At 35.2% G+C, this 23,542-nt stretch overlaps 3 protein-coding genes across 4 annotated transcripts in view; 2 read left to right on the top strand and 1 right to left on the bottom strand.

Moving 5' to 3' along the window:
* Window positions 1-9,722, top strand: part of LOC100183182 (glutamate receptor-interacting protein 2) — a 17,749-nt gene extending 8,027 nt beyond the window's left edge. Inside the window, exons 4-17 of one of the 2 annotated variants that reach the window (XM_018812542.2) lie at window positions 1,624-1,695; window positions 2,555-2,771; window positions 3,135-3,249; window positions 3,698-3,809; window positions 4,040-4,249; window positions 4,659-4,800; window positions 4,944-5,139; window positions 5,440-5,680; window positions 6,040-6,184; window positions 6,687-6,776; window positions 7,152-7,248; window positions 7,487-7,600; window positions 7,861-8,007; window positions 8,648-9,722. In XM_018812542.2, coding sequence (XP_018668087.2) covers window positions 1,624-1,695; window positions 2,555-2,771; window positions 3,135-3,249; window positions 3,698-3,809; window positions 4,040-4,249; window positions 4,659-4,800; window positions 4,944-5,139; window positions 5,440-5,680; window positions 6,040-6,184; window positions 6,687-6,776; window positions 7,152-7,248; window positions 7,487-7,600; window positions 7,861-8,007; window positions 8,648-8,842 — 2,093 coding nt within the window. In that variant the 3' untranslated portion in view covers window positions 8,843-9,722. The remainder of the gene's footprint in view (window positions 1-1,623; window positions 1,696-2,554; window positions 2,772-3,134; window positions 3,250-3,697; window positions 3,810-4,039; window positions 4,250-4,658; window positions 4,801-4,943; window positions 5,140-5,439; window positions 5,681-6,039; window positions 6,185-6,686; window positions 6,777-7,151; window positions 7,249-7,486; window positions 7,601-7,860; window positions 8,008-8,647) is intronic. The other variant, XM_009860728.2, reaches the window with a different exon arrangement.
* Window positions 7,666-20,584, top strand: LOC100176856 (pre-mRNA-processing factor 6). The gene is made up of 19 exons (XM_002128736.4): window positions 7,666-7,677; window positions 10,515-10,680; window positions 10,976-11,144; window positions 11,668-11,880; window positions 12,099-12,253; window positions 12,443-12,602; window positions 13,055-13,306; window positions 13,619-13,781; window positions 14,177-14,343; window positions 14,634-14,788; window positions 15,240-15,322; window positions 15,694-15,817; window positions 16,408-16,575; window positions 17,833-17,989; window positions 18,330-18,491; window positions 18,809-18,945; window positions 19,215-19,421; window positions 19,704-19,830; window positions 20,174-20,584. Exons 2-19 carry the CDS (start codon window positions 10,583-10,585, stop codon window positions 20,324-20,326), a joined length of 2,850 nt encoding a protein of 949 aa, XP_002128772.2. The 5' UTR covers window positions 7,666-7,677; window positions 10,515-10,582; the 3' UTR covers window positions 20,327-20,584.
* LOC100187073 (golgin subfamily A member 6-like protein 1) lies at window positions 20,515-23,355 on the bottom strand. Its single transcript, XM_002128774.5, has 5 exons — window positions 23,003-23,355; window positions 22,573-22,688; window positions 22,087-22,286; window positions 21,548-21,787; window positions 20,515-21,219 (listed from the first exon to the last, which is right to left on the bottom strand). The coding sequence occupies exons 1-5, from the start codon at window positions 23,280-23,282 to the stop codon at window positions 20,949-20,951; spliced, it is 1,107 nt and encodes a 368-aa protein (XP_002128810.1). The 5' UTR covers window positions 23,283-23,355; the 3' UTR covers window positions 20,515-20,948.
* Window positions 23,356-23,542: the final 187 nt, after the last annotated feature.

Consider the following 23,542-nt stretch of genomic DNA (forward strand, 5'->3'; position numbering starts at 1 on the left):
ACCAACAGAAGCCATTGTTTCATCATAGTACATTTTAATCAGTTTTAGTAATGCTTGCAAAACAACATAGAATGAATTTTATGCAAAATTTACGGGCAATAAATATGTTGTGCTGTTGCTACAAGTCATATTGTAAGCCAAAAAAAAAGGTATCTTCTGGCAATAAAACCTTAAATAAAAAAGTTAGCTTTTTTTCATCAGAAATATGAAGATCTTTTTTTTCTTTTGAAAATTCAAATTTATTTCATAACTTCTACCTATCATAATAAACTTTTTTCTTTATTTAATCTTTTAAGTCTTATTCTTAACAAGCTACTGCGCTAAAATATTTCATTTGGTCTAAAATTAAAACTAATTTGCTTAAAAAAAAGTTAAAATCAACTATTGAAAGTACTCCGTACTACTATGTATATAGGTCCCGCGTCCCAGTAGACCTGAGATTTCGGCAAGGGTTTGCCCATTACCCCCCTACACTATCTGCATGGTTTAACTTCCTTATTTGTAATTGGTAGACCTTCCCTTTTACTTAAGTGTTGCCAAAACATTAAACGCCATGCATCATTACACTTTGCATATGCTTGTAACATGAGAAACACACCATGCATCACTGACAAGCCACTCGCGCATTTTGTTTTTAAGAATGTTGTTTTGCTGCTACTCTGTCTTGTTTTAATTAATTCGTTCTACTTTATTTCGAAGAGATATGCCACTCCTTAATTTTATCTTAACGTAAACTCAAAACCTGAATAAAAGCAAAAGCTCAAACCCGAATAAAACATTGATCTTTAACTTTGCAAATCTAAGCAAAACTTAGGCACATAAAACCCAGAAAGTCACTTTCAATGCAATCGCTAAATGTTTCTAAATTAAAATATGAATTCATTAAAACTCTGCCCAATCTCCATGTTAGGCACTTTTTATTATCTCAAGTAAACTTACAAAAAACTCAGCAAAACCGAGGCGAACAAACACGGATTTTCTAAACAGTGTCAATACGAACATTACATGTTTCCAATAAAAAAAGAGAATTCATTAAACACAGCCATGTCAAAGATTGGAACCCAATGAAACTTAACACCCTACCCTATTGTGACATCACTATGCATTTCACACCTCACACAATCAACCATTGTTACACGATACACCAACCATTGTTGTTACACCTGTATCTTATACAATGACAATTTCTTTTTTTTACTCTGATTTATTAAAAACTTAATAAAACAATGTTTTATTTCCTCTAGGTATAGTTTTACCCGTATATTCGGTATTAATTAACATATTACTAAATTAATATTAAACATACAAATCAGTTTTACTTGTTTTATATACTTAATTTAAAATCCATCAATCGCATACTGCTCGCAGGAACAAAATATTTAGCCTGGGTATTATGTTGTTGGGGTAATGGGCCAAATCTGTCATGAATTGCAGTTTCTTGACGAAGTCCTCACCTATATAAAAAAGAAAAATAGTTGCACTTTACTAGCTACTAACCCCCTACTTTATATAACATTTCTATTTATTTGTTCTTTTAATTGAATATTAATTTTTTGTTCAGTTTTGTTAGTTTTCATGCATGGGTATTTCCCTTATTAACCCCGTAGCCCCCTTTTATCTCAGTTTATCCCGAGATTTCACCCGCGCAAGAACGACTACTCAACGTATATGGAACACTTAAAAGTGAAATGAGGAGTAAGATGGCACGCTATTGGCTGATAAATTTGCAACTTACACGCTATTGGCTGATAATTTTGTAGTCGCGATGCCATTGGCTGATAAATTTGCAACTGACACGCTATTGGCTGATAAATTTGCAACTTACACGCTATTGGCTGATAATTTTGTAGTCGCGATGCCATTGGCTGATAAATTTGCAACTGACACGCTATTGGCTGATAAATTTGCAACTTACACGCTATTGGCTGATAATTTTGTAGTCGCGATGCCATTGGCTGATAATTTTGTAGTTGCAATACCATTGGCTGATAATTTTGCAACCACAAAAGCTATTAGCGGATAATTTTGTAACTTGTTATATGTGCCACGTTATGGGTTAATATTCATCAGTCTGCCACGAGTTGCTGATAATTAGTGCATGAAAAATGAAGAAACTACTTAAACTTAAACATGGGGATTACGGAATAATTTTCTAACTAATTTCTTTTTAATAACAGAACCTAACTGTCTTTTTATTGTGGTGTTTAATGTAATTAAAACTGTTTCTGAATTTAACCAAACTTTTTGGGGTTTTCTGCATCCTAATAATTTCTTGCACGGTCCATGCTTACTTCATCATTTGCTGCTTTCTTACAGCACCTAATTATGGTTAATTAATGTGCAATCATTGGCCTATTTTGCAAAGATACTTTACTTTATTAAGATCGTACTTTTAACCAATTCTCTTTCATTACTTCATCATTAAGTGTGTAAAATTACTGTCATTTTGCTTTTTTTTTGCAAAAATACCAAAAATGGGTTTACTAGATTTGAAACTCACGCTTAACCCTCTACTCCCCTCATGTGGTGGATACTAACACTCTACCTCCCCTAGTGTCCCTGGCATCCACAGACTTCCTCAGCAACAACCAAGTTGTCCACACGGAGGTCACCGAGGTTCAACTTCTCACCTCTGATGACATCACAGACCCTATGACATCATCAGCACTCCCAAACTTCGGCATCCAGCTCCAGGGAGGCATCTTCTCCACTGAGCTCCTCACTTCTCCTCCGTTCATCAATTTCATTGAACCTGATCGTCCAGCTGATAGGTGAGATCAAAAATTCGAATTTAAATACTGTTTAAATAAAGTAATGTTGTTTAAAATAGTGAATTGTAGGTATCCTGGCTTAAAGTTCTCAGAGACATCAATTACTTAAAGACTAATAGCATCCAGACCCCACTAAGGCTAATTTTACAAGCTGTAGATGCGTTATTATGAAACAGTTTGTAAGATGCGTTTTTATGAAACAGTTTATAGACACTCAATTACGGACATTCTATAATAGAGGTCTTTAGTAGTGCATACCATCTGGAATTTGGGCCGAAGTTACCCTTTTTACCCCTATATTACTACTAAACAGTATTTCTGTCCTAAATATAAGAAAATATTCAATGCTAAATTTTGCCACAGATCGGGTGTATTACAAAGTGGAGATCGATTGCTGACGGTGAATGGTTATCAGTGTGAGGATTGTACTTTGGATGAAGTTACGCAGATGTTATCCGATGCTTATTTATCTGGGATGGTGAGATATAGTGAATATTTTTATATGGAGTTTTTATAAACTTCTTTTTTACTTTTTAAACTGAAAAATAATAGCGATAGACAAAAGAACTTTAATTGGAAAGAACAACTTAAATTATTGCTGCTGCAGCATGCGTCCACTATGTCTTAGATATAGTGAATATTTATATATGAAATTTTATTCAAAAGTCAACAAAAACCTTTTTTTTTACTCTTTCAACCGAAAAGAAAAAATAATAGCTAAAGAACAGCTTTTTTTTAAATAGTTTTTGCCTACTAATTAAATTACCAGTCATATAGTAAGTTGTGGTAATCGAGTTTAATGCTCAATATCGTAACTGTACTCCTATAAATTTCTTTCAATCTAAATACAACGTTTTCTGTTTTTAAACATTATAAATGCATATAACGTAAAATGAGTTTTATTTTTATTTAAATTTATCCTCTAGGTGGTGATAGAGGTTGAGTTTGACGTAGCAGAGTCAGTTGTTCCAAGCAGTGGAACCTTCCATGCAAAGTTACCCAAGAGAAGGGGGGTGGACCTTGGTATTGTGGTGGGGGGTAAGTGGAGAGAGATTAAAAATATAAATCTAACATTTCAATTGAAGAGCTAAAAATTATTGGAAAGTTTAGTAAAAGGAATAGTTTTTTAAATGTAAACCAAAAACTGTTGAAAAAAATAATAATTTTTTGTTTTTTTGTTTAAATTTGTCAATATTTTGGTTTTTGATAATCTAATTTAAACAAAAGTTTATAATTGTTATAAAACAATCCCCATTATGACATCACAGCTTCCAGTGACGGGCAAGACTCACTCATGATTCTAGAAGTTCGGCGAGGATCGGTAGCTCATCGAACAGGGACGTTAGAGGCGGGGGATCGGTTACTTGCGATAGATGGGGTGAGGTTGGACGGGGTCTCATCGGAAGATGCTCACGCGCTCCTCGCAAGTGCAGAGGATGTTGTGAGACTCAAGATAAGGAAGGATGAAGATAATTCAGGTGGGGGGGGGTGTGAGGTTGAATGTAATTTGCTGGGATACTGGGGTTCGTGGATAAGAATTATAATACAATGTGATATGGAATCATAATTATAATAATATATGACATTACAATGTTATATGATATTTATTATTATATGATAACAGCGCACACATGGGCCGCCACAATATTACATTATGACAATACCGGAGATAAATGGGTGTTCAATGAATGGATAAATGTAACTTATTTACCATCACATGCTAGGGCAACGAGGGACATTAAAACCTGTGGCACCCATTATATTTTATACACTTAGTTTTGAATTTTTTTTTGATGGGTCGTGATCAGTTAATAAAATTGATATAAATTATAAACTTAGAATTTTCTATAGTTTTATCGCCAAATAACTACGTTTATTACATCACAGAGGATGGCGACAGTAGTTCCATCTCGTACACTGTGGAGTTAAAGAGACACGGGGGTCCGCTTGGTATCACGATATCGGGAACCGAGGAAACATTTGATCCGATTATTATTTCGGGGCTGACACCAGGGGGCCTCGCTGACAGGTGAGTAGGGGACAATAGAAATTATTATTTATTTTTTTCGAGTTTTTTTTTTAAAGCTGGGAGTTAGGTAAAAAGTTATAAATTCAAATGGTGCTTAGCATGGACCTTAAATTTAGGGTTATTTAACTTCATTTTCATAACAGAACTGGTGCAATTCATGAAGGCGATAAAATCTTATCGATAAACAACGTTTCTCTTCGTGCCAAACCCCTAAGCGATGCCATTGACTTGTTACAAAACGCTGGCGAAAGCGTTGTGCTAAAAATAAAACGTCAAATCAGTGAAAAACCTCGCAAGCCTTCGTTTGCTACAAGCACCATCAACAGAAACCCCTCTATGGTAAGATTATGTTAATTTGATTGTTTAAGATGTGTCAGAAGAGTTGCGGTTATGGGCTACATCTGGCCTAAATCTCAGGTTCTTGACAACGACCTCACCCATACAGAATTTTGAGAAACTTTTAAACTCCTCGATAAGAATTTCTATTTATGCTGTTAATACCAATCTTCTGATTTATTTTTTAATGTACGCACTTTTGTTATTCCAATTGTTAATTAGATATTAAAATATCCCATTAAATGTACGCCCACAATCACTAACAATTTTTTTAACTATATAATTATGATTATTACATCACAGAATGAACCAATAACAGAACTAAGCGACCCCGAAGATGACATTTTACCCCCACCCATGGGACCCCTACCTGACCACACTCCTACAGATCGTACCTCAACCCCTAAAACCCCCTCGGAGCCCCCGGAACCCTTGTTGAAGGGTCGTGGGGTGCGACCAGGTCCAGCAGGGGCAGCAAGTGTGGATAGTGCGGTTGATTCGTGGGGTGATGGAAGCGATGCTTATAGAACGAGGAGTAGCACAGGTGGGGGTGGTTACATTTTGTTTGAAAACAGAACAAAAATCAGGTTGAAAACGTAACAAAAATCAAGTCCAACTGTAAAAAGTCTGTAACAACTGTGACAAAAATCGTAACAAAAATCAAAAATCATGTTCGAACGTAACAAAAATCGAGTCCAACCAATTGTATACTTTAAAAGACAAAAATCGTAACAAAAATCAAAAATCATGTTCGAACGTAACAAAAATCGAGTCCAACCAATTGTATACTTTAAAAGATGAATATATTTCAGCTAAATAGCGTCATTATTCTCGCTATTCAAATGGTATATTTTAGTTATTCCTATTTGTTCTATCATCATTGTTATCTTCTTTATCCTCCAGGAAGCCACCAACAGAGCAACCTCTCCCCCAACCTTCATGATCATCTTCCAACTTCCACTCCAACATCCGGACACAGCTCCACGAGGAGCAGGGAGCAAAAGAAAATGGATTCAAACCTACGGCACTTTGATAAGATGAGATCCAAGTAAGTTTAAATCCACCTATGGTTGAGGGCCACCATGGTTAACTTTTCGTTTTTGTGTTTATTTTGACATTTGGGCTGGGCTTGGGTATAGAAGGTATATATAGACAAACTTTTTTCACTGGGTAATTTGGTATTTGGGCTTAGGGTGTTAGGTTTGGTATGTAGTTTAGCCCACATATGATGTAACATGAGAGCAAAGTGGTTTTAGTTCTAACTATGGTTGTAGAGTTGTATAGACAAACTTTTTTCGTTAGTTTTTGTTGTTTATTTCAACATTTAGACTTAGTGTGTCAGGTTTTATGTATTTAGTATGCAGATTTGATTTTGAAAGCAGAAAATATACTATTCACCATATGAGAGATACCTTTCCACTAAATAAGCCTGTATGAAATACAAGACTTTGCTGATGCTCTATGTAGTGAACTTAGGGGTGTAAGTTCAAACCTCACCCAAAGTAGATAACTTATTAAAAATGAAATCAATAATAACTGCCTTCGCCCAGGTTTGAACCCGGTGCCCCCCGTACTTACTCAGATACTTGGGGAACAAGAGCTCACATCAGATCAAGAACCAATAGATCACCAGAGAGAAGGTAGCATAATATTCAATATTTCTGTTTTATTAATTACTTTAAGCATGTCTAATCTCAATTCTTATGTGACGCTATCTAGATTTCAGACACTTTGTTCATTTTCTATGTTGAACTACACGTCATGTAAATAACCCAACCAAGTCTATTTAAATGCTATCCCGTCATTAAAGGCTTGTTTTGTAAAATAGTATTGGTATAATATGCCTGGCAACAACAGTATGTATATAGAAGTTACATTACTTAACCATTCATCCATCTTACACAGGCAATGTCATGTAAAAATGATCAGTTTAATTATGTGAGCTTAATCAATACTTTTTAATTTAAATCTCACTAACAGTTCCTTTGCTTAACCATTCATCCCTCCACACACAGACACCCACCATCCACAGCTCCAGTAGCTGATTGGCAGCGAGCTTTGGAAGATTTGAAGTCAGTTGGTCAATCCACTGGTTACCTGCATGATCTTGAGGTAAGAGGGGGAATATAGCATATGTGTTTTTGGGCAAGATACTTAGTGGATATTGCTCCAACCAAGTGGTTCTGTTTTTTTATGGGTTTTTAAATTGTAACCCATGCATTAAAAACAATAATATCTGAAAAATTATGTGGTAAATGGTAAGTGGGCTTGAGGTGTATGAAACATATAAGGACTGTCGTTTTCCGGCCACGCGAGGATAAATAAGTTAAATTCATTATTATTATTACAGTCGAAACTAACAATCGGAAGTGAGCCTCGTGGTCGCCACCAAGTGTTCAACCATCGACGACAAGCGAGTGCGAAGAACACAGTGTCACCAAGCGTGCCTCTCCAGTTCCACCGTGTGAGTGAAATATATGATGTCTATTAAAATATATATGATGGATATATGATGTATATACTAAAATATATTTTAATAAGGTGTAAAAAATGTTTATTATAAAGGAATTAAAAAATAAAATAAAAATTTAAAGTATAGTGGCTTTATAGAATATTTGTCAAGGTTTTTACCCCCTTATTCTACATTGCCAATTAGGCGATCACTTTCTTTTTGCGGGTTTAGCTCCCTATTACATAATTTAACAAATGTATATTTTGTTGCAGTTGACTTTATTTAAAGAAAACATGAATGAAGATTTTGGTTTTTCTCTTTCCGACGGTCAAATTGAACCCGGCGTGTTCGTGCATACCGTGCGTCCTGGTGGGCCAGCGCACAGATGTGGCGTGCTTCCTTATGATCGACTTTTACAGGTCAGTTTGATTAGGTTTTAATCTGAAAGGGGAAAGTTTTTAGTATGACACACCCGAGACTTGTGATGTAGGTCTATTACCCCAACACCCAGGGTGCTACCATCTAGACCCCACTGAGGCAGTTTATAGACACTCAATAATGGAGATTGTATTCTATAAGGGTGAGGTCTTCAGTGTGGCACACCTGAGACTTGGGATGTAGGTCTATTACCCCCAACACCCAGGGTGCTACCATCTAGACCCCACTGAGGCAGTTTATAGACACTCAATAATGGAGATTGTATTCTATAAGGGTGAGGTCTTCAGTGTGGCACACCTGAGACCTGGGATGTAGGTCTATTACCCCAACACCCAGGGTGTTACCATCTAGACCCCACTGAGGCAGTTTATTGACGCTCAATAATAGAGGTTCTGTTCTATAAGGGTGAGGTCTTTACTCTTCAGAGAAGCACACATAGTACCTGTAGTGTAAATTTATTGTCTGATTTGTCTCATTACAATAAACCTATATCCCAAGTAGGATGATACCATCTAGAGACCTTATTTTTTAAACGTGTTATGTCCTACAAAGTCTCAATTCTCAGGGTCAGGGATGTTTGGTTTTAACACACATTATCAATATCTTTTTACTTCTTCTCAGGTGAACAGTACTAACCTCCATGATTCTGATTGTTCACGAGCGATCCCTATCATATCATCATCACGTGACAGACTGGATGTCCTTGTATCACGCTACCATGGTAACACAGGTGGCATGGCAACGCACCCTCTACTGTCACCTCCTGTTCATTTGTCCCCACATATGCGACAAAATGACGTTTTTCCAACAATGTGATTGTTTTAAATGAAACTAAAATGAAAATTTTTGAATTTAGAAATATGTTTGAATTTGAATATAAAAATATATTTAAATTTGAATACATAATTATATTTAAATTAAGTGTATAAATATATTTAAAGCCAAACATTCGAAACGTTTATTGCATAAACCTCAAACCCTCATTACCACACAAAGCTTAGAAGTTGTGTAATGGTTTTAAAATATGAAAAACTTTTGCAAATCTTTTCTATAAAATATGTAGTGGGATAAAAATGCATAAAACAATTCTTTTGGGTACATTTTTTAATTAATTTCCCTAATTATTTTTGATGCAGTATTTTGCATAGGATTTCTATAGAAACAAAATGTGCTAAAGTACTTAAAACATTTTTTATCTAAAATAATTAACCTTAATCTAAGCTACCACATTCATTCTGTTTCTTAATTTGGTAAAAATCTTGTTTTTTTAATTTAAGGATATTTTCTTGTTAGGAAACCTACAGAACTACTGTTTACATAGTATTACTGTTTTGTTTATATTAATACAGCTGCTACTACTGTTTGATGCAGCATAAAACTAACACAGTTACTATTCACTACATTTTGCCTTTTTTCTTTGTTACTGATGTCTCTCTTTTTGACTTCTCCTTCATTTTGAATGAAATGTTATAACATTTTTACGTATTATATGTACAAGGTTATAGAGGATAACTAGGTCCAATTTCAAGTGCCTTATAACTACCAAAGGTGGGACTTGAACTCTGTATACTCAGCCTTTAGCATTCACTACCTCAGCAATGGAATTGGAAACTAAAATCGTGTGGTTTATTTTATCTCATTGTAATATTTTGTTAGCGTGCAGTTAAAAGTAAATAATAGAAGATGGAAACTGGTTTTCTATGTTTATATTTATTGGGTTTTATTCTATATTAGTAAGATCTTACAGCAGGGCACTGCAAGAGATTTTGATTTAAGCAATGTTTGTCAATGCCCAGCTTACACTGTGTGCGCCTGCGAAGTTTTGTTTAATGCCTCCAGATTATGCTAAAAAGCTGTAGTTCTGTTCAAAAAGTGGTAGCATTTCTACATGTATGAGTACAGTTTACCTAAGATAGCAGTGAAGTTAGAATTTCTTTTGATGAGGAGTGTGAAAAATTGTAACCGATCTTCTGCTACATCTGTAAAGTATATAACCATAATTAAAGAAAAATAATGTTTATAAGCTGCATTATTGATATGATAAACATCGCCTGACTGCTGTTCCCAATTAATAGAAATATAAAGGGTCTTGCGTATGGTAGGGGTATTACTGTTCGGGATTTTCCCCAACGTAAATTCTAAATTAATTTATCTAAATATTTTAGTAATTAAAACTAAGTATTTGTCTATGTTTCTACAATCAATCATTATAAAATATCAACGAAATAAACAGTTGACGTAAAACTATCGTTAAAAGGTCGTATTGATTCACAAATTACATGCCTAGTAACTCCCCCAAATATATAAGATGTCTATGCTGCAGCATTTTCAGACGAAATGTTTTCGTTTTCTTTGAGTTTTTTTTAATGTTCTTAAGTAAACACGCAATGAACCATGATATTATATATAAATTTAACCATAAATGGTGTATGTTGTTATATTAAATCGTAAGTTCTTGTAAATTTAACAAAAAATCGTCTATACACAGGTAAACATTGAGCAGAAAGACCGACAAATTGAGTTCAATTTTCTTGATGCAAATACACAACATTAGGAATGTCTGATATTACTGGAGTTATCCAACAACAAAAGAAAAAGAAACCTTGGTTGGGACAAGCAGCTCCACCAGGATATGTGCCTGGGTTAGGGAGAGGGTAGGTTTTATTGCTTGTTTTATGTTTTCCACATAAAAGGTGTTGCAAAAATTCTGATACTTACAAAAATCATGTTGTTTTTTTTTACATTTACCTTCCTTTTTGAGCAGAAAAGTTGCTATATGATGTTTGTGTTTCTTATCTTCAAGAAACAAGAAGATTTTTTATAATTATATATTTAAAATTTTAAAAAGAGAAGTTTTGTTTTATGTAACATCTGATGGTTAAATCTTATTTCCATAATAAGCTACCACATCATAATAAGATAGCACATCTGATTACATCCTATTTTCAGAGCTACAGGCTTTACTACACGATCAGATATCGGTCCCGCTCGTGACGTAAGTGATCCAACAGATGATAGACACGCTCCACCTGGATTAAGGACGGTTGGAGATCAACTTAAAGCTTCCAGGAAGACAGAAGATGAAGAAGAGGACTTGAATGATGCTAATTATGATGAGGTATAAAAATACCTTGGATTTATTTATTTGAAATGGGCCGTCTATGGCCTAAATCTCACATAGAATGCCACACCATAGGATCTAACTCTGACAGAAATTTATTTTAAACTGTGTAAAAGTGAATATTAAATATTCATATATTTTTTTATTTTCTACTATCTATTGCTCTTTAGTTTGTTTAAACCTTTAAATAATTGCAAACTGAACTTGATTTATAAAGTTTCGAATGGTTTATGTTGTTGTTGTTATAAAAATGTAAACTTAAGTGTAATTAAGCAACCAAGGGATTTATGTTGATGAACTAGATGCTTATAGGGCTATAAATTCCCATAAAATGTACATGTATTTTCTTATACATAATGTCATAACTGGTAGCAACAACATCAGAATCTTCATTAGTTGACCGGCCACGCTGGGAACCCTTTCTCCTCTAAAAATTCTAGATTCTCAAATAGGAACAGCTATACATATCCTAGGACTATAATTTCTGATGAAATATGGTAAACTCTTTATTTCTCGTTAGTTCACGGGTTACGCTGGGAACCTTTTTTCCTCCGGACCTTACGAGAAAGATGACGAGGAAGCGGATGCTGTTTATGAGAGCGTGGATCGGAAGATGGATGAACGGAGGAAGCAATATCGGGAGAGGAGGGAGAGGGAGGAGCTGGAGAGGTTCAGGGAAGAGAGACCGAAGATTCAACAAATGTTTTCCGATTTAAAGAGGAAGTTGAGTGTGGTAAGTAGTGGGGTTTAAGTGTTACTTACTTATTTACAATACTCATTTAGTAAATTTACTATATAGGCTATATACTTACAAATTTACTATTAAATGTTGCAACTTTACTATAAATTAATGCTAATAATATAGCTTCTTTATTTTAATGTTACAATTCTTTAGTATATACATATATGTTTTTTCTTCGTACTTATAGAAATAATATAAATCTTTCATAGATATCCGAAGATGATTGGTCAAACATACCTGCGGTCGGTGATGCACGAAACAAGCGACAACGTAACCCCCAACTAGAGAAGATAACCCCCGTGCCTGATTCATTGTTCACTAGAGGTTTGGCACAAAGTGCTACAGTCAATACACTGGATGCAAGGTAGATATATGTTACTGGAGCTAAGGCTCTTCGTTTGGCCGTTGATACCCCAGGTTTTAAAAAAAATGCTTTATTTGTTTAATGTTAGTTGTCTGCGTAGGCATTACATTTTGGAACTTGTCAGGGCCGACATAATTAATATTTGTCAAACATAGGGAACCTCCTCGATTAACTTTACATAAATAACAGACAACAGCAATACGGTGGCATCAACACTCCATTTCCATCTGGCTTAAACACTCCCTTCCCTGGCACAGCTACCCCAGGTTGGTCAACTCCTGCTGGTGAACTTGACATGAGAAAGATTGGCCAAGCTAGAAACACACTTATGGACATGAGGTTGAGCCAGGTAGGTTACAAATTATTGATAGTAATTTACTCCCTATAATTTACTAGATATTAATTTACTGTAATAGTTTACCTTTATATTCCTATGCAAAGTGGTTAGCAAACTGTCTTGTTGCTAACCACTTTACAGATTCAAGGTTTGATGCTGCTACCATTGTGATCACCCACAAAGTTACATGCTTGGTAACTCTAGCGGACACGAGGTGTATGGGACAGAACAATCGTGTTATAACGACGGTTGTTATCCTGCCGCGCTACTATATTAAATTAATAAGTTCCATTTATTCATTATTTTAAATACCTAAGCCACCGTTCAGGTATCTGACTCGGTGAGACCACGAAACATCGGTCGAAAGTTCTAAGAAAAGCTGTAATGGATGCTTGTGTTTAAGTATTGGCAATAGCCATTTAGACTTCCGGTATAAAGTACCTAACCCCACACCCACCCCTCAGGTATCTGACTCAGTAAGCGGCCAAACAGTAGTTGACCCCAAGGGTTACCTCACGGATCTTCACTCCATGTTACCCCAATATGGTGGGGATGTTGCCGATATTAAGAAGGCGAGGTTATTGTTGAAATCGGTTCGTGAAACCAACCCTAAGCACCCCCCTGCGTGGATTGCTTCGGCTAGACTGGAGGAAGTAACAGGGAAGTTACAAGTTGCGAGGAATATTATCATGAAAGGGACGGAGATGTGTCCTAAGGTGAGCTAATGTGGGGTGTATGTGTACAAATTGGTATGAGCTGTGTTATAGGAGATGTATGTATTGAAGAGTAAGGAGCATTGAGTTAATTGGTCCGATATCTGTTATTTAAATCATGAATGAGTAATATGAGAAGTCTTGTAATTTATTTTTACTATTTACAGGACAAGATACTAAGATACGCATTTAATTACTATAATATCCCAATAACTTCTAATGTTTTCACATTTTAATTTCACCAGAATGACACGTAAACTTCTAGGTCCCATTATATTGTATATGCGTTATTAAAAGTAGAAACAATATATTTAGAGTGAAGACGTTTGGTTGGAAGCAGCGAGGCTACAACCCAGTGATGTTTCAAAAGCTGTGTGTGCTAGCGCCATCGTGCAGTTGCCGTTATCAGTGAAGATATGGATACGAGCTGCATCGCTCGAAACTGATGATAAAGCTAAGAAGAGAGTTTATAGAAAAGGTGGGTTGGTGTGGTTGCTATTATATATGGGGGAGGTGCTACAGTGGGCATGTCTAGGACCTGTCTGAGGTTGGGGGTAAATTTGAACACTTATTTTATAACTGCAAGCATTCTAAGGAGCTGTGGGAAAATTGGTTTCACGTTGACCTGACAAAGAGGTGTCAGTTAGTCTGTTATTCCTGCATTCAGTAAATCAATAGAAAATAGATTTTTTGATCTGGTCCATCTATTCTATACGGAAGAGATTCTACTGTAGGGCATGCCAGGAATCTGAGATTTAGTCCAGAGGCTATTCTTTACCCACACTGTGCGTATTTTATGTGAACCTAAGGTGTTTACCTACAACCCAAACACAGCATTATAAAACCTTACAGTTAAAATATTTCCACCCACAGCGCTTGAAAATGTTCCAAACTCGGTTCGTTTATGGAAAGTAGCCGTGGAGTTGGAAGATACAGATGACGCTCGTATAATGTTATCGAGGGCAGTTGAATGTTGTCCACATAGTACTGAATTGTGGTTGGCTCTTGCTAAGCTTGAATCATATCAGAATGCTAGAAAGGTAGGATTTGTATGAAATAAATATTGTGGGTTTTATTTGGTATTTTTTTCAATTTAAGGTTTGCCAATATGTAAGATTTGAGATTTGATGCCTTTTTTAAATTTTACTTTTAGAGAACTGGGGTGTAGGTCTATTACCCCAACCCCCAGGATACTACCATCTAGACCTCACTGAGTATATTACACCTAACAGTTTAACAATTTAAACCCTATTAACCCAACCATATGACCTTACTGTGTATATGGACGCATATAAACAACATAATCTAATTAACCACCATATGAACCCAGGTATTAAACAAAGCACGTGAACACATTCCCACCGACCGACACATTTGGATAACAGCAGCCAAACTAGAGGAGGCGCACGACAACCATAAGATGGTGAACAAAATTATTGAAAGATCAATAACTTCACTCAAAGCTAATATGGTGGATATTAACAGGTGGGAATGTGGACGCTTTTAATTTTTGTATAATTCATGCACTATCTCTTTATATGCTATTTGTCACACGTGTTCGGTTATATGGTGAGGCATGACAGGAGACCCGGGATAATAGCAGTTTACCCCACGGTTAGTAATGAAAACATGTGAAAATGAAAATACAAGTTTGAACGCTTGATCCATTAATTCAATACTTGTCAAAAGAAACAAACATTGTTTCAACAACTCATCTGGTATAAGGAAAGTAGTGTATTTCTGATCTTTGATTTGCCACATTCCCCGATAAAGTCTTGCTGGATAGCAGACAAAACCTTAGAAATACACTGCGTTATTTCATACCAGATAAGCCGTTAAATGATTATTTACTTTATGCCTGGTCGCAGAAGTAACAGAATAAAACTAAACATATTATTTATTTTTTTGTTTTTTTTTCATGATTTTATTTTCACAGAGAACAGTGGATAAAAGATGCAGAAGACACAGAAAAGTCGGGAAGTATCGTGACTTGTCAAAGTATAGTGAGGAATGTAATTGGTAAGTGTATGTTACCACCCAAGGTTTGCAAAAAATTTAACATAAGTTACACCTATGGTTTCTATAAAGACTATCAATGCAACTGCGTTTTAGTATTTTCAGATTTAAAAGTTCTTATGGTATCTTTACCCAACAGTGTTCTTTTGCTGCTACCCATAACCATTAACCCCTGAGTTACCACCAATCCCCCACAAATTTAAAATAAAACATCACAAATTTGTAAGCACATATTTAACCCAATACAAAACTAACCCCCACACAGGCATAGGAGTATGTTTGTTAGCCTATTGGAGCAAATATTTACTCATGAGTGCCCCACTGCTGGCTACTACCCATAACCACTAACCCATATCATCCCCTCCCCCACACAGGTATAGGAGTGGAGGAGGAAGATAGGAAACATACATGGATGAATGATGCTGAAAGTTCAATCTCACATGGTGCATATGAGTGTGCGCGTGCTATGTATGCTCATGCTCTTAACTTACTTCCAAGGTTGGTTATGTGGTGGTTATTGTTTGGTTGGTATCTATAGTTTAATATGTGTATAAGAAGACACCCATGTTATAACTTAACTGTGAGCATGAGGTGTATGAATACACCATGTGTGTCTGGTGTATAAGAAGACACCTGTGTTATATTTCGACAGCAAGCATAAGGTGTATGGATAGTTGGATACACCATGTGTGTCTGGTGTATAGAAAGAAATCCATTTTATAACTCAACAGTGAGCATGAGTTGTATGAATACACCATCTGTGTCTGGTGTATAAGAAGACACCTATGTTATAACTTGGCAGTAAGCATGAGGTGTATGAATACACCACGTGTGTCTGGTGTATAAGAAGACACCTATGTTATATTTCGACAGCAAGCATGAGGTGTATGAATACACAATGTGTTTCTAACTGTCTATTGTATGAGCTATGAGGTGTAGGTAACTGGGTAGCAACTTCTACCTTGACAATCCAGAATAATTACCCACAACCAAATATACCCCACCCAAATAAACATTTCCCAATAAACAGTGTACATACTTGCACACAGGTGACATGTGTTTACCATTATCTCAATTTATCTACGCAGCAAAAAGAGCATCTGGCTACGAGCTGCATACTTAGAGAAGAACCACGGCACTCGTGACTCGCTTGAAACTTTGCTACAGAAAGCTGTGGCTCATTGTCCTAAAGCTGAAGTCCTCTGGTTGATGGGAGCCAAGTCTAAATGGATGGCTAATGATATCTCAGCTGCCAGGTATGTTGCAAGTCTGTAGTGTGTTGAATGTAAACAATAGAAGTCTCCCTCCCACCTTGATAAAGATGACCTGAATAGGTCTTCGAATGTTAGTTAGCAAAATTTTTGCTGGAAGAAAAAAATACAAGTATTGTACTCCTGGCAGCAACATATATATTATAGAGGTCCCTTTACACTCTAAAAATTTGGAGCCTAGCCCGCATACTATTGCTATACTGTTGCACGCGAAAGCTAAATTTATTAAGACTAAAAAATAAAGCAACTAAAAGATAACAAGACTAGTCACTAATATCCACGACCAAAAATGCCAGATTTCACCACTCTCTGTTTTATGTGGGCGAGGTCCCGTAGTGTGGCACAGCAGAAGTCCTAGGCTTTTTGCCATAAATTGACCACACCAAACGCAAATAACCCATGCAAAAGGAAAAAAATGAAAAAAGTAAAGCAACTAAAAGATAACGAGACTAGTCATAGTCACTAACATCCATTATTACCAGATATATTCTTGCTTTTACCCATTATAAATATCCGTCTAGAATTTATGCCAGATTACCTAGAATTTATCCAAACTAGAATTTATGCCAGATTTTACCTAGAATTTATCCAAGCTAGAATTTATGCCAGATTTTACCTAGAATTTATCCAAGCTAGAATTTATGCCAGATTTTAACTAGAATTTATCCAAGCTAGAATTTATGCCAGATTTTACCTAGAATTTATGCCAGATTTTACCTAGAATTTATCCAAGCTAGAATTTATGCCAGATTTTACCTAGAATTTATGCCAGATTTTACCTAGAATTTATGCCAGATTTTACCTAGAATTTATGCCAGATTTTACCTAGAATTTATCCAAGCTAGAATTTATGCCAGATTTTACCTAGAATTTATGCCAGATTTTACCTAGAATTTATCCAAACTAGAATTTAGAATTTATCCAAACTAGAATTTAGAATTTATCCAAACTAGAATTTATGCCAGATTTTACCTAGAATTTATCCAAGCTAGAATTTATGCCAGATTTTACCTAGAATTTATCCAAGCTAGAATCTATGCCAGATTTTACCTAGAATTTATCCAAGCTAGAATTTATGCCAGATTTTACCTAGAATTTATGCCAGATTTTACCTAGAATTTATCCAAGCTAGAATTTATGCCAGGTTTTACCTAGAATTTATGCCAGATTTTACCTAGAATTTATCCAAACTAGAATTTATGCCAGATTTTACCACTTATTAATGTTCCTTATACCCCACAGATCCATTCTTGCCCTTGCTTTCCAAGCCAACCCGAACTCTGAAGACATCTGGCTTGCTGCTGTTAAGTTGGAATCGGAGAATAATGAACACGATCGAGCGAGGAAACTTCTTGCGAAAGCTCGTGCTAATGCTTGTACTGCACGTGTTATGATGAAGGTACGTGATGTCGTAATGGGTTGCCTCATTATATATGATGTCATAATGTACAAACTACGTCGATAAAAACTTACAAGCTATGCAATAAAAACTTGACAGGTTGCAATAAACTGTAATATTCAACCGATTTATCACTTTACCCAAAGTCCAACTTTTATTTAATTTTACTCTAAAATATCCCTTTACTTTTTTGTAAACTAAATTAAATAGTTCATTAAAAAACCCTTATACACTTATTCCAAAATTCAACAATCTTTTTTAATATTTGTATAGTCTGCAAATTTTAAAATCACTTTTTTAAACCCAATCAACTTATCTCCATCTACCTCTTACATTGCAGTCAATCAAACTTGAATGGTGTTTGAACCTACTTGATGATGCCCGATCATTACTTGATGAAGCCACGAATAAATATCCCGACTTTGCTAAACTATGGATGATGAAAGGTCAGATTTTCGAACAAGTTGGTGAAATTCAATCGGCGAGGGAAGCTTATACTGCGGTGAGTTGTTCAATGTTTGATTACAGATGTATATTTTAAATAGGTGTGATCCTACAAGGGTATATTGGTCCTGAAATTTAGGTATAAGGTTGATAATTATAGAAAAGAAAAAAATAAAGGGTTTAGGGTGTCAATTATAGAAAATTTGAATTATTGTTTAACAGTGTCTCTATGTTGGTGAGTTTTTCGATCCAAACACCAAACCACCGAGCCAAGATGCTGGACAACTAAAATATTCATTTCTCTATATACCTATTTACTATTATATGTAAATGTATCTCTTTTAATATATATTCAACACACAATACATTAAACAGGGTTTGGGAAAATGTCCACGTGCCATTCCATTATGGATTCTATTGAGCAAGCTTGAACAAAAGAAGGGAACGTTAACAAAGGCAAGAGCAGTGCTTGAGAAAGCTCGACTTAAGAACCCAAACTGCCCAGAACTCTGGTATGTAGTTTGTGGGTTGGGTTTTAAGAAATTAATTTTACCCCATTTGTTTAAAGTAAACTTAGGTTTTTTAACAGTTGTCCAGCCTGAATACTGTAGTGACTGTTTAATATTCTAAGTGCATTAAACACAGATTTTCTGGTCAGTTTCAATACAAACATTACAGTGCATATGTATATATGATACGACCTTGATTTCATTCGTTCCTTTTTACTATGTACTAATTTTTATTGTTAATTCATGGATTTTTCACCATGTTCAAAACACAGGTTAGCATCTATAAGGTTAGAATGGAAGTCGGACATAAAGAACATCGCAAGTAGTTTGATGGCACGCGCGTTGCAAGAATGTCCATCGTCGGGACTTCTATGGTCCGAAGCAATATTCATTGAGGCGCGACCACAGCGTAAAACGAAGAGCGTTGATGCGTTAAAGAAATGCGAACACGACTCGCATGTTTTGCTCGCTGTTGCAAGGTTGGTATGGGATTTCTATGTCAGAAATGTGAAACCAGACTCAACAGTTTTAATGCGTAAATTTGGCTTGTAACCTGTTTTGTTCTAATTTCTAATAATATTGACCCAAATTTAAAAACATTTCTATGTAGTTTCCTATATTCTAAATAGGTAAGGTTCTTGTCAAGGAACTAAGATTTAGACCTCATTTGGCCCATTACCCCAACACCCTGACCAATCTCATTAGAGAAACCCCATGGTGAGAAACCCCACTCATTTGTAAACCAGTTTAAATGTCCACAGATTATTCTGGAGCGAGCGCAAACTGACAAAAGCCCGCGAATGGTTTTTAAGGACGGTTAAAATTGACCAAGACTTTGGAGACGCTTGGGCTTTCTTCTATCGGTTTGAACTCGCACATGGGAATGAAGTAAGTCGTTGTTTTGTATGTTTGTTTGTGTGTGTTTTTATTAAAGTGGAATGTTTTTAATACACAAACATATAGTAGGCTGTGATGGTAAATTTTTTATTGTTCAACTTTGTAGTAACAAAGAATAATTATATAACGGAATCCTCGCAACTTTAAAAGACAGTTGTTAATTGTTAAAAAGACGATATGGAAACATGCCACAATTGTCTTTATTTTTATATGTGTCAGTTTAAAACTGAATGAAGACAATTGTGTCATACTGTCATATATATGGGCTGTTGTTTGTTTTAAAACTGACCAGGAAATCCTTAATTAATTTAACTAACATTATTTTGTTCAACAGGAAAAACAGAACGAAGTTTTAAAGAGATGCGTCAACGCTGAACCAAGACACGGACAACTCTGGCAATCTGTTTCTAAAGATATCGCAAACTGGAAACTTAAAACAATGGAATTACTTCCGATCGTAAGCGCTAAGGTCCCGGTGGTTTTCTGATGTTTATATAGTGATTCTATGAGGACAAATATGTTTCTATGTGCCATGGAACGTAACAGGCGACAAAAAATTGTATGGGGTATGTGAAGTAAAAAATTGCGAAGATGTGGACTATATTGTTAAACTATTGGTTCTAATTGGTAAATATGATATGAAATGGATAATTGCTTTAACCCAAATCAAAATACTAGAGTTGTTTTTAGTATTTACTCACAAAATCAAGTTTTGGAAATAAATCAAAGGAAACAATCATGCACAGGATAATATTTATAGTTATTTGTAAGCAGGCACAAGGAGTTACAATAAAACACCTGCATTATAACTTCCAGATTTGCGTATCAAGAGGATAGATAGGTGACAATTTATTGAATCAAAACAGCAGCATACTTATTTTGAAAAATTATTATGTATGGTTTCGTTTGCTTTTTTGGTAAACTTGTTGTTTCTAGAAAAACTGTTGTGTATAGATAGAGTTTTTAAAACCACATTTCTGGCTAATTTTAAAAGCCAAAGCTCTTTTATATAGATATGCTGGCACATAACTTCTGCAGCCAGACATCCCAGGTTTGCATATAAATACACATTGTGTATATTTAGCATATGAAGGCAAATGCTTCCTTCATTATCTTCTTGCCAAGATTTGAACATTGGTTTGCACTGACTGTGTCTTTTGGTCCAATGCGATTAAGTTTGTTTGCGTTTGTTGTTCCTGCCTGCTTTCTGCCATCCCATGTTTTAACTTGCGTGGGGTGATAAGATAATCTGAGTGGCAACTCACTGGTGTGGTGAAGTCAAGGAAATGTGAATAATCACTTTCAATGTTGATGAAATCCCTCTGTGCAAGGTCACGCTTCTTTTCAACTTTCTTCGATTCTTGGGTTAAAACTGCAATCCTGTGGAATATTGTTGGATTTACTTGGCTTTATTTGTAAATTTGCTGACATAGGTACTTCTCAACCTTTTTGTTGTTTAAATATAATGTGTAAATTAAATTCAATCCTGTTGAACAACATTCTTTTCACACAGATTTATTTTAGTGACATACGGACTTCCCAGACTTTTTGCAGCACAATAATATATTAGGTAAAATTTATAGCGAGGCTTTGGTAACTCAATTTTCGAAACTGCATTTTACACAGCTGTAGGCGACCCAACCAAATTAAATAGTAAATGTCTGGTTACAAAAAACTTAATTTCCAAAAGATCTCAATCCAAACCCACCTTTCATGCAATCTTTCAATTTCATGTTTGTGAATAATTTTGCTTCGATTCAGTTGCTCCTTCCCAACCAACCAACATTCCTCTCGAACTTTTTCAACCTCTTCTTCAATCTTTTGATCGAACTTTCCTCGAGCAACCGACAAAGCTCTCGCGATGGCAGTTTCTCGCTCAAGAGCAGATTCTGCTCTCAGGACTCGTTTCTGCTCCTTTAGAGCTTCCACTACTGTTTCTTTCTTTATCCTTGGAAGAAATGAGAAATATAAAAGTGATCACCACTTTTTTATTCTAACATGGGAAAAGATAAGTTAAATACTCTTTCTTTGTTTATCTTTGGAGGAAATGAATGTTACTAGTTTAGATATACAACAAATAGATATGCATGTTATGAGATAATAACGCTGACAAATCATAAAGTGTTTTTCATTACATTGAACAATATATTAGTGTTCCTTAAAAAACATATCTTAATAAACAACTAGGAAACTTAAATTACGACCAAAAAGCATATGAGGATAACATCCAATTTTCTATTTAATCACCTTTCAGCTTTTTCCCATTGTTCCTTTAACGCCAATTCTTTTTCCTTTTTCATCTTTACCACAAGCTGTTTGGTTCTTTCTTTTTCAAGACAGTCTCGTCCAAATATGATCCTTTTCTTTATTTCCTCGTAATAATTTTTTTGCTTTTCAAGCGCGGTTTCTTTTTCAACGTTTGCTTTGTCTAACGCTGCTGCTAATACCTAAGAATTTAAAGATTTAGAAAAACCTAAGTTACAGATTATATGACAATAGTGTGTCTAAATTAAAGTAGACTTTTTGCATCATTAGAACAAGGTAAATGGCCAACTCTGGTCTAAATCTTAAAGGGTCTAAATCCCTGTCTTGCTGTGGCACCTTATTTATATAGAGAATATATAAACACACTTTATTAGCACTGGTGTATCCACTATGTCCTATGACATAGCGAATATTGCAGACATTCACTAATTAATGGGGTCACAAGTGAAATAAAAGAGGCATACCTACCTTTTCAGCTTGTAGTTTTGCTTCACGTTTAGTTTCTTCTACTGCTCTTTCAACAGCTTCATGTTTTTCTTGTTCATACATTTTAACTTTATTCTTGTAAACATTGTTTCCAAAGTCTGCAAACAAATGTGGTAAAAAATGTCTGGTTTTAATAATAGTTGCAGTGTTGGTAATTTGTAAGTTGGCGCGAGGTGTATGAAACAGAACACCTGTGTTATAATGAATGTCTTTTTTTGCCCAGACGAGAATAACTAAGTTACATTCATTCATTCAGTGGTGCATTATTTTTTCTGTGATTTTAAACTTATTTTAGAATTATTTCGTAATAAAAGTATGAGACGATTGGTTGTGAAAACAAAACATGATAAACTGTTTGACAGCCAATTTATTAGTATGATACAGGAGGGGGAGAACAAATTATTATATTTACTTTCAATGTCTTGGTGGGTAACTTTCTGCGTCGTCAGTGATGTTTTTGTCAGCATTTTTTCAAGATATGTAACTGCTGCAGTGTGTGGTCTCTCCACGTACCTGTACTTGGTGAAAAGTTGAGTTTTATTTGGCGGCAAAGGGTATGTGAAAACTTGAGTGTCTGTCCAACCATGTTTAGTGTTTCTACGCGCCATGTCACCCTTTTTTAATCTAGAAAAGAGCAAATACGGTAAAATATTAGTAGATATATTGCCACATTGTTTAAATAAAACAAACATATAGTTAGAAAGTAGTTTTTGGCGTTAGAAATTGGATTACAACAGATACAAAATAATTTCGTGTTTTTGTTTACGTTTCTTCGTTACCTATGGCAACGCAGCCATAGACATTGTTATATAAGATGTTTGTGTTGTTTATAAACTCAATTGTCAAAATAAGTTTAATATCTTTTTGATGAGGAACAAAACAATAACATTAAAACTTTAATTATTACTGAATATTTTTGAAATAAAACTTTTTTAATGGTAATCACACTTTA

The sequence above is a fragment of the Ciona intestinalis genome, chromosome 7 (assembly GCF_000224145.3).
Source record: "Ciona intestinalis chromosome 7, KH, whole genome shotgun sequence".
In the NCBI taxonomy this organism is placed as follows: Eukaryota; Metazoa; Chordata; class Ascidiacea; order Phlebobranchia; family Cionidae; genus Ciona; species Ciona intestinalis.

Excerpts from the sequence above, each read along its gene's own strand:
- LOC100176856 (XM_002128736.4), top strand. The coding sequence starts at position 10,583 with ATGTCTGATATTACTGGAGTTATCCAACAACAAAAGAAAAAGAAACCT. Across the intron at positions 14,789-15,239 it reads AATATGGTGGATATTAACAG|AGAACAGTGGATAAAAGATG; the intron begins GTGGGAATGTGG and ends TTATTTTCACAG. Across the intron at positions 18,946-19,214 it reads CCAAACTGCCCAGAACTCTG|GTTAGCATCTATAAGGTTAG; the intron begins GTATGTAGTTTG and ends TTCAAAACACAG.
- LOC100187073 (XM_002128774.5), bottom strand. The coding sequence starts at position 23,282 with ATGTTTGTTTTATTTAAACAATGTGGCAATATATCTACTAATATTTTA. Across the intron at positions 22,689-23,002 it reads TACCCACCAAGACATTGAAA|ACTTTGGAAACAATGTTTAC; the intron begins GTAAATATAATA and ends ATTTGTTTGCAG. Across the intron at positions 22,287-22,572 it reads CAAAACTACAAGCTGAAAAG|GTATTAGCAGCAGCGTTAGA; the intron begins GTAGGTATGCCT and ends TTAAATTCTTAG.